Below are 17,555 nucleotides of genomic sequence, written 5' to 3'. Positions count from 1 at the left end.
TGCATCCACCTGAGAGCATAGGGCCCCCGAGTTTAATGCCTCATCTGAAAGACGACATCTCTGACTGTGCAGCATCCCCTCTGTACAGCAATGGAAGTTATTAGCCTGGACAATGGGCTCCAAACTCTGAACTGGGACTTGACTCCCACAATGCCACAGCTGATGCCATTATTCCCCTTCCTCTGCCATCAAGAAAACATTACCCTATAGTGGGATCTCGCAACAGTACCTAGATAGAGCAAATATATGGAATCTTTTCAGAATAATTAAAATCAGACTTTAGAGTTCAGTACTTAATGCTTGCCTTTGTTCCTCCATTTCAGTTTTGCCATCATCTCTCTGTATTTATCCTTGTTTCACTATTAGCTTTCTTATTCTGGATTTTGGCTGAATATATTTCTCTCGTTCACCCTGTTAAATATTTCCCACTGCTGTTTTCTGTCATTATAGTGAAACACAGAAGCAACCACCAGCTCCAGATCATTAAATCCATTATATTTAACTTAACAGGATTTTTATTATTTTTGAATACATTTATTTTACAATAGCCATTCTCCCGCATTATTTACACATCATGGCCGCCATAGAACCTGGAGAGGAAATCTGTGGGTCGGGGGCTTTCTGTTTCGTGGAAGTACCGCATGATATGTGTCCGCTGTTTCCACACTTTAATAGTTTCTTCAAGATCCATTTTACCCTGAAAAAGGAAAACAGCAAGGTGAGAGATCCGAGCTGGAAGGAGCAGTGACAGAATCGGGCAACTTTACAAAACAGGAGGCCATTCAACCCAAACCTCATCCTATTATTATCTCCACAGCCCTGTCTCAGTTCCAAACTAATTTCTCAATCTCTATCACCCCCCCCCCCACCCCCCCCCCCCGCCAGCCTTGCATCAATTCAAAACTATTTCCTTAGATATTCCGTGATAATTTAATCTTGGATTTCTACTTTGTCTTTCACACTCTCATTCTCTCTTGTTATCCAACTTAATTGTCAATACACTTAGTAGAATCATAGAATTCCTACAGCGAAGACAGAGGCCATTCGGCCCATCGAGTTTGTCCCAAACCTCTGAAAGAGCACCCTACCTAGGTCCCTGTAACCCACATCCCTGTAATCCCACCTAATCTGTACACCTTTGGATACCAAGAGGCAATTGAGTACAGCCAAACCACCTAACTTTAAAAAATTTAAATTTCAAGTACCCAATTAATTCTTTCCAATTACGGGTCAATTTAGTATGGCCAATTCACCTACCTTGCACATCTTTGGGTTGCGGGGGCGAAACCTACGCAAACACGGGGAGAATGTGCAAACTCCACACAGACAGTGATTCAGAGCCGGGATCGAACCTGGGACGTTGGCGCCATGAGGCAACAGGGCTAACCCACTGCGCCACCGTGCTGCCCCAAACCACCTAACTTGCACATCTTTGGACTCTGGGAGGACCCAGAAGAAACCCACACAGACACGGGGAGAATGTGCAAACACCACACAGGCAGCCACCTAAGACCAGAATCGAACCCGGGTCCCTGGCGCCGTGAGACAGTTTAATCATCATCTCTCTTTATTCATGTTTTATTATTAGCTCATTTGTTCTTGATCCTGGCTGAATATATTTCACTTGAATTCCCCCTCCCCACCCCCCAATTACTTTGATGTTTTGTTTCCCTCAATTATCTTAAATCATGCGATGCTAGGGGTGACCCCGGTTCACTGTCCGTGTGGTGTTTGCACATTCTCCTCGTGTCTGAGTGGGTCTCACCCCCACAAAAAGATGTTAAAAAAAAAATTGGACGCACTAAATTTATTGTTTTAAAATCATGCGATGCTGTAAGCACTAGTGCCGATGCTTCCTTCATTGACACTGGTGCATTTCCCATTACTGAATTCAGCAATTGTCTCGGGCTTCTTGGCTGGGTGAGAAAAGAATCCTACGCACATTGTGAGAACTCCATTCCTTTCCAGTCCTTCTCATTCCAATTTATTTAAGAAATTTTCCAATGATGATTATTATTCTGTGCTTTTTACTCATTTCAGAGATTTTCCTATCTATTTCTTCCTCCACTTCCCTTCCATTAGGTCTGCAGTAAATCCTCATAATTCTGTTTCTACCTTAATGTTAGTTATGCCCTTTCTTCCTAATGCCCTGTTACCTCTACATAACAATGCTACCATTTTATCCTCCTAACTCATCCTTTCTAAACATACCCCCTCTGGACTCTTGATCTTGACTACCAATTCCCTGAATTATCAAATCTCCGAGGACTCAGGCACCACTCTTCCTCCAGTCTCTCTCTTACTTCACAGTTTTTGTAATCTTCAACGGATATGGAAATCACTGGCAAGCTGCCATTAGTTGCCCATCCCTAATTGCCCTTGAACAAATTGTGCCATTTCCGAGGGCAGTTAAAAGTCGACCCAGATTGCTGTGGGTCTGGAGTTACATGTAGGGCCAGGGCAGGTAAGGACGGCAGAGTTCCTTCCCTATTAGTGGAGAGGAATTGGGGATGGAAGCTCAGCGCTGCTTCAGTAAGATGCTGCGGTTGTGAGCAGCCCTGTCCAGCCTAAAACCGAGGCTGGGGCCAGGGATGGAATTGGGAGGTTGTGTCGCGGACCAAATGATGTTGGCTTTGGATTTCACAATATTTTACTGTAAGAAACTGCGGATCATCAAAGATCCGAAATTTGACACCACGGAGGCAGCAGGAGGTGAAGAGCCCAACCCTATGTCCACATCTTGGGAAGATCTCGGCAAGGAAGACAAGGTGGCTAAGGAAGGATCCTTGGGGGAATGCCAGAGGTAAAGATGCAGAAGCAGGAGGAGAAGATGCCCTGGCTGTGAATGGAGACTGGAACCAGGCAAGGACAGTTCCACTCGGAGCTGGCCAATAGAGAACAGTCATTGGGAGAAGGCTGGTGTACAGAGAATGCCATTGGTCACGTTGGTTAGGGCTGTCTCAAGTGTTGTGACATTGCTTTGTGTGTTACACGATAAGGATAGCAGGTTTGAGCCCCTGAATCACACGGTGTCTGATTCATCCGTCACCCCAGTGCTCACTGACCTACATTGGCCCCTGGATCCAGCACCATCAAAGACTCCACACTTTCAAGGGGAGAAGAGAAGGAATCACTGGCTGTACTGTGACCATAACATTGACATTGTATAAACTCCCACTTCCCAAAGCCAGCACACTTCCAACCACACAGTCAGTTTCACTGCACAATTCCGGCAATCGCAGATTTTCGAACCTTAATCACCAGCAAGTCAATAATCCGGGGGTCGGTGACGTGGGCATTTTTCATGAACATTTCCCGCACTTTATCCCGTCCCTGTTTCACGGAGATGTCCAGGTGGAATTTCTGTACTGCAGAGAGAACGGAATGCAGACACAGTCAATCAAACATTGCAGAGTTCCGTTCTACACATTACCATCTGTACCGAGTCACATTAAATGTCCAGTGTAGACTCACTGGGTCACACTCTTTACCCTCCTTGCGACCCTCCTCCCGCTTCTTCGTCTCACCCCCATCAGCGTGATGGTCTGGCACGGTGGCGCAGTGGTTAGCACTGCTGCCTCACAACGCTGAGGTCTCAGGTTGAATCCCGGCCCCGGGTCACCGTGTGGAGTTTGCACATTCTCCCCGTGTCTGCATGGGTTTTGTCCCCACAACCCAAAGACGTGCAGGGTAGGTGGATTGGCCACACTAAATTACCCTTTAATTGGAAAAAAATAATTTATTTTTTAAAATAATTCACAGAACGAGATTATCACTGGGAAGGTCAGCATTTATCGTGCATTCCCAATTTCCCTCGGGAAGCTAATGAGCTGACTTCTTGAACTGCTACAGTCCATGTGGCATCGAAGGAGTGCTCGCACAGTAATGTTACTGGACGAGCAATTCAGAGGCCTGGACAAATGCCCAGAGACATCATCGTGACAGCCGGGGAAATTTAAATTTAATTAATTACTAAATCCGAAATAAAAATCTAGCGTCAGTTGTTGTGACCACTGAGCCACTTGAGTGTCAAACCCCCATCGGGTTCACTAATGTTCTTTAGGGAAGGAAATCTGCCGTCCTTACCCAGTTTGGCCTACACGTGACTCCAGCCTCATAGGAATGCGTTGACTCTCAACTGCCCATTGAAACAGCCTAGCTTTTGATACTTATCTCAATCTTTGAAATAAAAACTCTATTAGCGAGCACAATTCAACAGGTGCACCCAAACCGAGAGATCCTTTATTAATGCGTTATATCAATAAGCCGAGAATTGCAAATATGGGGCCCAGCAAGAAAAATTAATTTTGGGTTGCATTGTTGTTGGGAGTGGTATGGGGAGATTTGAGCCTATCAAAGGCGGTCAGGAAACAAGGCAGGCAGAAGAAGCAAAACAAATCTTTATTCGAGGCGGAAAATAAATCTTACGGCTGGTACAGTCCACTTTATACCACAGAAATTGTAGTGCATCTAATCCCAAACAGAGCAAAGGCAAAGAGGGGCAGTAGCCGTCTTCTCATTGTGGTGGTAAAAGGCTGTTTCTGCATGAAAAAATGCCCCACCAAAAATGTGAAATCCCGACAAGAAGAGCCTTTTAAATCAGTTTGCAAACAGTTCTTAACAGACACAATTAAAGATCATTCAAGAAGTTGAAGAAAAAGAACTAGAAGTGCCATTCTTGGGAGAAATTGCAGGGTCAAATGGGAACTATTGGAGTGTTAGACACTGGAGCGGGTGTTTCAATTCTTTCAGACACAAAACAGTGGTCAAAAACAGACTTCTTCCAGAGATTGAGCATAAGCCCCCCTGGTCTAGGAGGCCTTCAGCTGAAAACTCCAGGATAAAGGGAGAAAAAAAAAATCACAGAAATTCTGCACGGGATCCACAATCAAGAATGTTCACTGTTAAGTTGGAAAGCTTGCCCAGATCTCCAATTCGTACTTAAAGGAGATGAATTGGAAAACCTTTGAGGGGACCAAACAATTTCCCTGGGACGGCTGGTGAAGGACCCAACAAACATGTACAACAGCAGCCACACCGAGGCTGAGTGAAATACAGCAAGCATAGAAAACAGACGAAGAACATGCTGAGATGTGCAAAAATGGATTGGCAGAATACGTTGCAAACAGCGACACAGTGGTTAGCACTGCTGCCTCACGACACCTGGGTTCGATTCCGGCCCCGGGTCACTGTCAGTGTGGAGTTGCACATTCTCCCGGTGTCTGCGTGGGTCTCACCCCCACAATCCAAAGATGTGCAGGGTAGGTGGATTGGCCACGCTAAATTGCCCCTTAATTGAAAAAAAAAAACAATTGGGTCCTCTAAATTTATTTTTAAAATATTGTTTCAAGATGAGATTGCAACGTATTCGTTTGAATACGTTGCAATCTCATCTTGAAACAATATTTTAAAAATAAATTTAGAATACCCAATTTTTTTTTCCAATTAAAGGGCAATTTAGCATGGTCAATCCACCTACCCTAAACATCTTTTTGGGTTGTGGGGGTGAGACCAACACAGACACGAGGAGAATGTACAAACCCCACACGGACAGTGACCCAGAATCGGGATCGAACCCGGGTTCTCGGCGCCGTGAAGCAACAGTGCTAACCACGGTACCGTCCCATGAAACAATACTTTGAGCATCACAGACATCTCAGTATTGTAACAACTTATTAATGTATGATGAGTGATTGGTCATACCAAGAGAGCACACACTTGTATGCTTCAAAGAATACACTAGGGCACCTAGGGCAATGCCAGGCATCATGCTAGGGTGCAACGTTCGGTTTGGTGGTCAGGAATCTCAAAATCTCTCCAGGACATGATTTTCACCTTTGTAATCCATTGCCATGATCAAAAGGATCCACTGATGGCATCATTTCCATCCAGACCTTGGGAACGTATCCGAATGGAGTTATTCAAGCTTAAGGGGAAGGCATTCCTCATAGTTGTTGAGTATTATTCCAGATGGATTGAGGTTAAACGTCTTCACGGAACAACCTCAGAAGCAACGATCAATTAATTCACTGAAAGAAACGATTGCCACACATGGCATTCCAGATCTGGTCATTTCAGATTACATGTCCACAGGTTGTGAAAGTTACAGAAGGCTATGAATCTGTCCTCAATAGTTCACCCAGGTAGCCACAAACAAATGGTGCGGCCGAGAGAGGAGCAAGAGCAGTCAAAGCTTTGTCGAAAATGAACAATGATATACACTTAGCACTGTCCACACCACTCCAGAATGGTTTAGCTCCATCAGAACATCTGATAAAAAATGGACTAAATCACCTGCTCAGGACAGCAACCTGAACAGAGAACCAATAGTGTCTGACGATTCACTCGCTGCTCTGCAGGGTTTCAGAGAGAACATGGAGAACCCGAGACACATCCTCTGAGAAAGATGAGAATGCGATCCATGAAGTTGGTGCAAACATCGCAACGCTCATCTTTGTGGACCCGAGATTAAGGCAGAGATTTGGGGGGAGATGTAGTATAATGGGTTAATGTTAAATATGTAAACATATAGTCTATATCATCAGTGACGCAAGATCACATAACTGAGCATTGCAGAGAGATAGTTCTATGTAGAGTCTCGTGCTGAGTCTCAATTGTACCAAAACCAAAATACTGCAGGTGCTGGAAATCTCAAATCAAAGTAGAAAAGGCTGGAAAGATTCAGAGTTAATGCAGTGTCTGTATGGCGAGGCAAGCAGACTTGAAATGTTAACTCTCTCTCCAGGGATGCACCCATACCTGTTGAGTCTTTGCAGCATTTTCTGTGTTTTGTTTCCCTATCGTACATGGTTAGCCTAATGTTCGGTAAAGGTTAAAGCTTAGCAACAATCTAGCCGCCAGCTTAATCTGTGAATCCAGATCCATGACCAGAACACCCAAGACCAACAACAAGGATAACAGAGATGGCACCGGAAATGACAAATGCACAATCTGCCCTGTCGACCCTGCAAAGCCTCCTTACTAACATCGGAGGCTCATGCCAAAATTGGGAGAGCTGTCCCACAGCTTAGTTGGGCAACAGTCTGACACAGTCATACTCACGGAGTTATAACTTACGGCCAATGTTCCAGACCCCACCATCACCGTCCCCGAGTATATCTTGTCCAACCGGCAGGTCATACCCAATGAAGGTAATGGCAGAGTGGGATAGAATCAGGAGGGAGCTGCCCTGGGAGTCCTCAACATTGATCCTGACCTTGGATCCCATGAAATCTTTTTTTAAATATAAATTTAGAGTACCCAATTTCCCCCCCCCCCCCCCCCCCCCAATTAAGGGGCAATTTAGTGTGGCCAATCCACCTATCCTACACATCTTTTGGGTTGTGGGGGCGAAACCCACGCAGACACAGGGAGAATGTGCAAACTCCACACGGACAGTGACCCAGAACATAGAATATACAGTGCAGAAGGAGGCCATTCAGCTCATCGAGTCTGCACCAACCCACTTAAGCCCTCACTTCCACCCTATCCCCGTAACCTAATAACCCCTCCTAACCTTTTTGGTCACTAAGGGCAATTTATCATGGCCAATCCACCTAACCTGCACGTCTTTGGACTGTGGGGAGGAAACTGGAGCACCTGGAGGAAACCCACGCAGACACGGGGAGAACGTGCAGACTCTGCACAGACAGTGACTGTTGGAATCTTTAATTTGAAGGGGATCTTAACCTGTCGAACTACGCCAAGTTGGGGGAAGCTTAGTTGATGAATCAAAGTCCTGGCGCAATACGACAAGTTTGTAAGATTTGTAATATTTCTGGACTATGCCAAGTTGTTGGATTCCTAGTATTATTCGACTGTGTAAAGTTGAAGGAATTTATATCATTTCCACTATTCGGTTACCAGTAGCACTTTGCGAATACTGGGACTCAGCAGAAATTTAAGTGAAAACTTCTCAGGTGCCAATAAGAATTGTTTTATTTGTCTTCTATTGATTACAATTTGAAAGTCATTTAAAAGGCAGTTCGTAGACAATTCGAAGCTTTCAGAGAATTACAGACATTATCTTTTTGCTTAGGCAGACAGCTCGAAAGTAACTTTTAAAAGGTCAAAGTCTGGCAATGAAACATGGAGAGAGAGAGAAAGCTAATCTTCAGCTAAACTCAAACTCAAAGTCAAAAATACACTACATCACTGACACAGACTAACAATCAAAAAATCAAAGACAGAACCCCCAAAAGACAACTCTAAAATGGCGGGGAGAAACTTTTCAGTTATACACTTTCATATCTGTCTTAAGTCATCTAATCACCCCCCAATATAATCCTAATTGGTTTGGGTTAGACTCAAACACATTTGATTTGATGGCAAGCCGTCCATCTTCAATGTGCAACATTTGCTTTTAATTGTTTCATGTCTACATGTTATGGAATGTGATATTCTGCTAATCTTTACCAGCAATAGACTGGTTTTAAGCTAGCTTGGCTAATGTAACAATGGCGACTTCATATCGAGAAAGATTGAGTAAAATATATATATGATTCAATGCTCTTACAAACTGCATTGGACTCCTGCCACCTCGTTGCCATGGAACTCAGTCCTTGTCCTTGACAATTAGCACAAGCAGTGTCAAATTGTCTTGCAACTGTGCTGTTTTAATCTATGATGGAATTTTTTGCTGTTTCATGTATCTATTGAAGACCTGACTTTATGTGTGCTGAAATTCTCATTTTTAAATGAGTATTTAAAACTAGGGCTTAATATTTATGCTTAAACAGCTATCTTTTACCTATACTAGTTGTATTCGAAATACCTGGCTTCTACAGTGACCCAGCGAGAATTGAACCTGGGACCCTGGCGCTGTGAAGCCACAGTGCTATCCACTTGTGCTACCAGGCTGCCCAGGGCCGGGATTCGAACCTGGGTCCTCAGCGCCATAGGCAGCAATGCTAACCACTGTGCCACCATGCTGCCCTGGCACCATGAAATATGACAGCATCAGGTCACAGCACAGTGGGTAGCGTTGCTGCCTCACAGCACCAGTGATCCCGGTTCGATTCCTGCCTTGGGTGATCATCTGTGTGGAGTTTGCACATTCTCCCCGTGTCTGCACGGGCATCCTCCGGGTGCTCTGGACAGTCAAAGATGTGCAAGTTAAGTGGATCAGCCATGCTAAATTGACCCTTAGTGTCCAAGGATGAGTAGGTTAGATTACAGAGAAAGGGTGGGGGAGTGTGCCTAAGTAGAGTGCTCTTTCAGAGGGTCAGGGTCAGCTACAGGCTGCAGGGTTGCTGGGTGAGGTGAGTGCATATTTAAAAGAGACTTCAGTTCCTGGAGCAGGCTGCAGGGTTGCTGGGAGAGGGGAGTGCATATTTAAAAGTGCTTAGTTTACAGGTCGAGTGGCAGTTGGAGACTTCAGTTCCTGGAGCGGGCCTATTGGCTCATTAGAAATCAGGCAGGGTACAAAAGGTGTGGCAGGAGTGCCTTTAGTCAGGGATTGGAACAGAGTGCATCTGAGTTTAGGTGAGTGACTGAGTTCGGGTGAGTGGCGAGAGAGGGCTGTGTTTTTGTCGGTGTTAGGGTTTATCCTTGAGGTTATATTAAAAAAAAAAATTTTTTTTAATTATTTAAATTAACTAGTTGAATATGGCTGGACAGGTGATGTGCTGTTGCTGTATGATGATGGAACTGGTGGATCCCATTGAGACCGTCAGTGACCACATCTGCAGCAAGTGTTGGCTGCTTGAGGAACTTCGGCTCAGAATTGATGAGCTGGAGACCGAGCTGCACACACTGCGGCACATCAGGGAGGGGGAACATTACCTGGACGCTTTGTTTCAGGAGGCAGTCACACCCGGTAGAATAAGTACTGTTAATTCGGTCAGTGGTCAGGGACAGAGTGGTGTGACTGCAAGGGAGGCAGGTAGGGGGATCCTGAGTTTAGGAGTTGAGGAGCCTCAGCCCTTGACCTTGTCCAACAGGTAGGAGGTACTTGCTCCCTGTGTGGCTGAGGAAGAGGGCTGTAGGGAGGATGCGTTGACTGACCACTGCACTGTGGTACAGGAAGCCATTCAAGAGGGGGGAGCAAAAAGACAAGTGGTAGTTGTAGGGGATTCTATAATTAGGGGGATTGATGGCATCCTTTGTAAGCCAGATCGAGAGTCCCGCATGGTATGTTGCCTGCCCGGTGCCAGGGTGAGGGACATCTTTGATCGGCTTGAAAGGATTTTGGAGAGGGAGGGGGAGGATCCAGTTGTTGTGGTCCACGTTGGGACTAACAACATAGGTAAGACTAGGAAAGAGGACCTGTTTGGGGATTATCAAACACTAGGGACTAAATTAAAGAACAGGTCCTCCAGGGTAATAATCTCTGGATTACTACCCGAGCCACGTGCCAATTGGCATAGGGTTGAGAAAATTAGGGACGTTAACACGTGGCTAAAGGAGTGGTGCGTGAAAGAGGGATTCCATTTCATGGGGCATTGGCATCAGTACTGGGGCAGGAGGGACCTGTACCGTTGGGACGGTCTTCACCTGAACCATTCTAGGACCAATGTTCTAGCGAATAGGATAAATAGGTTGGTCACAAGGACTTTAAACTATCAAGTTGGGGGGAAGGGAAGGGTAAAGCTATGGACAGTATAATGGTTAATGGAGAGCAAGGCAGCAGGTTACGTGACAGGTTATTATGTAGAGATATGGGTTCAAAGACAAGGAAAATTAGGAGAAAGGGTAAGAGGAAAAATAATTTGCGAAAAGTTACTGATCAAGGTGTTAGGATTCATAACAAAGACATAAAAAACAGCACAAGTGTAATTTACCTGAATGCTCGTAGTATACGGAATAAGGTGAATGAGTTGATGGCGCAAATCATCGTGAATGACTATGATTTAGTGGCCATTACTGAAACATGGTTAAAAGATGGTCACGACTGGGAGTTAAATATCCATGGGTATCAGACTATACGAAAGGATAGAATGGACGGTAAGGGTGGTGGTGTAGCTTTGTTGTTTAAGGATGGCATCCGGGCAATAGTAAGGGATGATATTGGTGCTATGGAGGACAAGGTTGAATCAATTTGGGTGGAAATCAGGAATAGTAAGGCGAAAAGGTCACTGATAGGAGTATTCTATAGGCCACCAAATAGTAACAGGATGGTAGGGCAGGCAATAAGCAAAGAAATAACGGATGCATGTAGAAATGGTACAGCGGTTATCACGGGAGATTTTAATCTGCATGTCGATTGGTTTAACCAGGTTGGTAAAGGCAGCCTTGAGGAGGAGTTTATAGAATGTGTCCGGGATAATTTCCTGGAACAGTATGTAATGGAACCTACAAGGGAACAAGCGGTCCTAGATCTGGTCCTGTGTAATGAGGCAGGATTGATTAATGATCTCATAGTTCGGGATCCTCTTGGAAGGAGCGACCACAATATGGTGGAATTTAAAATACGGTTGGAGGATGATAAGGTAAAATCAAACACTAGTGTTTTGTGCTTAAACAAAGGCGATTACAATGGGATGAGAGAAGAACTAGCTAAGGTAGACTGGGAGCAAAGACTTCATGGTGAAGCAGTTGAGGAACAGTGGAGAACCTTCCGAGCGATCTTTCACAGTGTTCAGGAAAGGTTCATACCGACAAAAAAGACGGTAGAAAGGGGAAAAATCGACCGTGGGTATCTGAGGAGGTGAGGGAGAGTATCAAATTGAAGGAAAAAACATACAAAGTGGCAAAAATTAGTGGGAGACTAGAGGACTGGGAAGTCTTTAGGGGACAATAGAAAGCTACTAAAAAAGCTATAAAGAAGAGTAAGGTAGACTATGAAAGTAAACTTGCTCAGAACATAAAAGCAGATAGTAAAAGCTTCTACAAATATATAAGACAAAAAAGAGTGGCTAAGGTAAATATTGGTCCTTTGGAAGATGAGAAGGGAAATTTAATAATAGGAGACAGGGAAATGGCTGAGGAGCTGAACAGGTTTTTTTGGGTCAGTCTTCACAGTGGAAGACACAAATAACATGCCAGTGACTGATGGAAATAAAGATATGATAGGTGAGGACCTTGAGATGATTGTAATCACTAAGGAGGCAGTATTGGGCAAGCTAATGGGGCTAAAGGTAGACAAGTCTCCTGGCCCTAATGGGATGCATCCCAGAGTGTTAAAAGAGATGTCTAGGGAAATTGTAAACGCACTAGTGATAATTTATCAAAATTCACTAGACTCTGGGGTGGTCCCAGAGGATTGGAAAGTAGCAAACGTGACACCAGTTTAAAAAAGGAGGTCGGTGAAAGAGGCCGGAATTCTGGCCTTTGCGTCCCTGGTAGCCCGGCAAAGGATTCTCCTTCAGTGGAAAGATACAAGGCCCCCAAGCGTGGAATCCTGGATCAGCGATATGGCAGGGTTCATTAAATTGGAGAGGGTGAAATTCACCTTGAGAGGGTCGGTACAAGGGTTCTTTAGGCGGTGGCAACCGTTCTTAGACTTTCTGGCAGAACGATAGACATTGGTCAATGGCAGCAGCAGCTCGGGGGGTGGGTGGGGGGGTTTACTTTATTTTTGTTTATGTTATTTACACTGGAAGGGTCTGAGGGGGTGTATACACCTGTTGTGTTAAGTCGGGGTGTTAATGTTAATTTATTATTTAGGTACGGGGGGAGGGGTTTGGGGGGTTGCTTTTTTAGATTGTGTTTTGTACTTAACCCTGTTGGGTTCTTTTTTCTTTCTCATTTTGTTATTGATATTTTATGAAAACCTTTAATAAAAATTATTTTTTTTTAAAAAAGGAAGTCGGCAGAAAGCGGGTAATTATACGCCGGTAAGCTTAACTTCGGTTGTAGGGAAAATGCTGGAATCTATCATTAAGGAGGAAATAGCGGGGCACCTGGAGGGAAATTGTCCCATTGGGCAGACGCAGCATTGGTTCATAAAGGGTAGGTCGTGTCTGACTAATTTGATAGACTTTTTTGAGGACGTTAGCAGTGCAGTAGATAAAGGGGAGCCAATGGATGTGGTATATCTGGATTTCCAGAAAGCTTTTGACAAGGTGCCACAGAAAAGGTTGCTGCATAAACTAAAGATGCATGGCATTGAGGGTAAAGTGGTAGCATGGGTAGAGGATTGGTTAACTAACAGAAAGCAGAGAGTGGGGATAAATGGGTGTTTCTCTGGTTGGCAAGCTGTAACTAGTGGGGTCCTTCAAGGATCAGTGTTGGGCCTGCAGTTGTTCACAATTTACATAGATGATTTGGAGTTGGGGACCAAGTGCAATGTGTCAAAGTTTGCAGACGACACTAAGTGGTAAAGCAAAAAGTGCAGAGGATACCGGAAGTCTGCAGAAGGATTTGGATAGGTTAGGTGAATGGGCTAGGGTCTGGCAGATGGAATTCAATGTTGCCAAGTGTGAGGCTATCCATTTTGGGAGGAATAACAGCAGAATGGATTATTATTTAAACGGTAAGATGTTAAAACATGATGCTGTGCAGAGGGACCTGGGTGTGCTGGTGCACGAGTCGCAAAACGTTGGTGTGCAGGTGCAACAGGTGATAAAGAAGGCTAATCAAGTTTTGTCTTTCATTGCTAGAGGGATGGAGTTCAAGACTAGGGAAGTTATGCTGCAATTGTATAGGGTGTTGGTGAGGCCACATCTGGAGTATTGTGTTCAGTTTTGGTCTCCTTACCTGCGAAAGGACATATTGGCACTGGAGGGAGTGCAGAGGCGATTCACTAGGTTGATCCCAGAGTTGACGGGATTAGATTATGACGAGAGGTTGAGTAGACTGGGACTGTACTCATTGGAGTTTAGAAGGATGCGGGGGGATCTTATTGAAACATATAAAATTATGAAGGGAATAGATAGGATAGATGCGGGCAGGTTGTTTCCACTGGCGGGTGAAAAGGGGGCATAGCCTCAAAATAAGGGGAAGTAGATTGAGGACCGAGTTTAGGAGGAACTTCTTCACCCAAAGGGTTGTGAATCTCTGGAATTCCTTGCCCAGTGAAGCAGTTGAGGCTCCTTCTTTAAACGTTTTTAAGAAAAAGATAGATACCTTTCTAAAGAATAAAGGGATTTGGGGATATGGTGTACGGGCCGGAGAGTGAAGCTGAGTCCACAAAGATCAGCCATGATCTCATTGAATGGCGGAGCAGGCTCGAGGGGCCAGATGGCCTACTCCTGCTCCTAGTTCTTATGTTCTAATAGGCCAACTAGCACCTTTCTGCACTGTAGAGATTCTTTAAAGAAAAATAAATTTAGAGTACCTAATTCTTTTTTTTTTCCAATTAAGGGGCAATTTAGCATGGCCAATCCACCTACGCTGCACATCTTTGGGTTGTGGAGTGAGACCCACACAGATACAGGGAGAATGTGCAAACTCCACACGGACAGTGGCCCGGGGCCAGGATCAAACCAGGGTCCTCAGCGCTGTGAGACAGCAGTGCTAACCACTGCGCCACCGAGCCACCCTCACTGTAGGGATTCTAAGGATTCTATGAATTCAAAGACAGGCAAGGAAATCTGCTGGCTACCACCTACCAGCCTCCCTTAACTGATGAATCATCAATGTTAAATATCAAATAATGTTAAAGAGGAACCGAGGATAACAAGGACATAGAATTTTCACTCTGGGTCAATGACTTCCCAGATTTATTGAGTTGGGTGAGTCTTGAAGGAGGTATCTGATAGATCGGGTCTGCAGCAGGTGATAAGGGAACCAAAAAGAAGGGGGGAAAATTTACTTGATCTCGCCGGTCTACCTGTTGCACATACACCCGTCATTGACAGCATTGCTAGGAGTGACCACTGCAAATAAATTTTGGGTTCCATTCTTACAATTGTGGAATCCCTGCAGTGCAGAAGGCCATTCGGCCTATCGAGTCTGCACTGACCCTCCGAAGGAGCACCCAAAAACAGACCCACTCCCACCACTCATGCCTTATCCCCACCTAAACTTTAGACACTAAGGGGCAACTTAGCATGGCCAAACTACCTAAACTGCACACCTTTGGACTGTGGGATGAAACCGGAGCACCCAGAGGAAACCCACGCAGACACGGGGAGAGCGTGCAAACTCCACACAGCCAGTCACCTGGGTCCCTGGCACTGTGTAGCCCTATTATCTAATCATAGCCGGAGAATCCCTTGCAATGATGTCTCTTCCAGATCCGTGGCTTCTCCTATTTCTCATCTACACACTGCCCTCTGTGACAAAATTGGTTAGTATTTCACATCTATTGCTGAGGTCCCAGGTTCGATTCCGGCTCTGGGTCACTGCCCACCTGGAGTTTGCACATTCTCCCAGTATTTGCGTGGGTTTTGCCCCCAGAACCAAAAGATATGCAGGGTAGGTGGATTGGCCACGCTAAATTCTCCTTAATTGGAATAAATGAATTGGGTGCTCTAAATTTATAAAAAAGACAAATGATATAAGAGAAGATAGAACTAATTTGGGGGCCAAAAGGAAGATTGTGGAGGCAATTTTTAAAAATATATTAATTCCTGGAATAGGGGTGCCATTGGCTAGACCCGGCATTTGCTGCCCATCGCTAATTGCACCTCGAGAAGGTGGTGGTGTGCCGCCTTGGGCAGCACAAGTGGATAGCACTGTGGCTTCACAGCGCCAGGGTCCCAGGTTCAATTCCCCGCTGGGTCACTGTCTGTGTGGAGTCTGCACATCCTCCCCATGTCTGCGTGGGTTTCCTCCGGGTGCTCCGGTTTCCTCCCACAGTCCAAATATGTGCGGGTTAGGTGAATTGTCTATGATAAATTGCCCTTAGTGACCAAAAAGGTTAGGAGGGGTTATTGGGTTACGGGGATAGGGTAGAAGTGAGGGCTTGAGTGGGTCGGTGCAGACTCGATGGGCCGAATGGCCTCCTTCTGCACTGTATGTTCTATGTTCTTGAACCCGCTGCAGTCCATGTGGTGTAGGTACACCCACAGTGCTGTTAGAGAGGGAGCGACACTAGAGGAACTGCCACTATATTTCCGAGTTGGGATGGTGAGTGATTTGGAGGGGGAATCTCTGGGTGATGGGGTTCCCAGGTATCTGCTGCCCTTGTCCTTTTAGACGGTAGGGGTCGCAGGTTCGGAAGATGCCCTTGGTGACGACCCAGGATTTTAAGGGGGGGGGGGGGGCAGAGGAGTTTGGCTCAAGGAGCAGCCGCCAACCTATTGACGGTGAGACAGGTTGGAGGGGCTGAATGGCCTCCTGTGACCGCCACAAGGACGTTTCACTCATTGGAGGGCGGTGAAGGGCGCTATAGAAATGCAGGTCTGTCAGCAGCCAGGCCCCCGGGAGTTTCCGGCCCGGGTTACCCCAGCTCAGGGCCCGGGGATGGGGGGTGGATCCGGCCCCGAGACAGCTCCCGCCGGCTGGACAGTCCCCGGCGGCTGGCCCGACTCTCCGGCCTCTCTCCCTCCCCCCTCCTCTCTCCCCAGCTCCTTACTGGTATTGGGCACCTCCCGGTACCAGGCCCGGTAAAGCTCCCGCACCCGACGCTTGGCTTCGCTCTGGTTCCGGGACAGTAAAGGCTTCACCACCTTGACCGAACCCATCAACTTGGCGCTGCCTGCCGCCGCCATCTTGACCCGAACCCGGGAGCGGGGAGGATGGGCGGGGCCAGGAATCCCCGTCTGCTGATTGGCCCGGATTCGACGGCAGCGGCTACAACCCTTCACCTATTGGTTGAGGAACATGTCAATCACCGCCTGCTGGCCGTCAGCCCGCCCTCAATCGACTGCTGTCCCGCCCTTTATTCGCACTGATTGGTGGATATTGGCACCGGCCACGACTCTCCTTCTATCTGATTGGTGAATGCTAACGTCAATCGAAGGATAGCCCCGCCTTTCTTCCCAGTGATTGGTGGAAGGGAGATGCCAGTCATCCAGTCCCAGGGAGGGAGGTTTTAAAAGTGGTCAAGGAAGCTGAGGGAGGGAATGTCAGAACCCAGGATCCAGGTAGCTGGAGGTGGATCAATGAAGATCTTCAAGAGGCCGGAATTGGAGATCTCAGTGGGTCACAACCGGATTAGGAGCAGGAGGAGGCCACTCGGTCCCTTGTGCTTGCTCCTCCAGTCAACAAGATCAGGCTCGAAGGGCCGAATGGCTTTCTGCTGATGCTTTCTATGTAGCCTCATCCTGCCCACACTCCCCAATAACTTTTCAGCCCCTCGTTAATCAGGAATCTATCCCGCTCTGCCTTAAAAATATTCATGATGTAGAGATGCTGCCATTGGACTGGGGTGAGCACAGTACGAAGTCTTACAACACCAGGTTAAAGTCCAACAGGTTTTAGGGACTGGGAGCACAGATCGAGATAGAGGAAGTAGTGAAAGGAATTAGGAGTATGCAGGCGGGGAAGGTTCCGGGACCGGATGGATTTCCAGTCGAATTTTATAGGAAATATGTGGACTTGCTCGCCCCGCTACTGATGAGAACCTTTAATGAGGCGAAGGAAAGGGGACAGCTGCCCCCGACTATGTCAGAGGCAACGATATCGCTTCTCCTAAAGAAGGAAAAAGACCCGCTGCAATCCGGGTCCTACAGACCTATTTCCCTCCTAAATGTAGACGCTAAGATTCTGGCCAAGGTAATGGCAAT

General features: G+C 46.2%; 1 protein-coding gene across 1 annotated transcript; it reads right to left on the bottom strand.

Moving 5' to 3' along the window:
- Positions 1-492: 492 nt before the first annotated feature.
- ndufa6 (NADH:ubiquinone oxidoreductase subunit A6) lies at positions 493-16,576 on the bottom strand. The gene is made up of 3 exons (XM_072492065.1): positions 16,403-16,576; positions 3,253-3,368; positions 493-697 (listed from the first exon to the last, which is right to left on the bottom strand). The coding sequence occupies exons 1-3, from the start codon at positions 16,536-16,538 to the stop codon at positions 566-568; spliced, it is 384 nt and encodes a 127-aa protein (XP_072348166.1). The 5' UTR covers positions 16,539-16,576; the 3' UTR covers positions 493-565.
- Positions 16,577-17,555: the final 979 nt, after the last annotated feature.

The sequence above is a fragment of the Scyliorhinus torazame genome, chromosome 29 (genome assembly GCF_047496885.1).
Source record: "Scyliorhinus torazame isolate Kashiwa2021f chromosome 29, sScyTor2.1, whole genome shotgun sequence".
NCBI lineage: Eukaryota > Metazoa > Chordata > Chondrichthyes > Carcharhiniformes > Scyliorhinidae > Scyliorhinus > Scyliorhinus torazame.
Note: the sequence above shows the minus strand (reverse complement) of the source record. Positions and strands in the feature narration are given on the sequence as shown.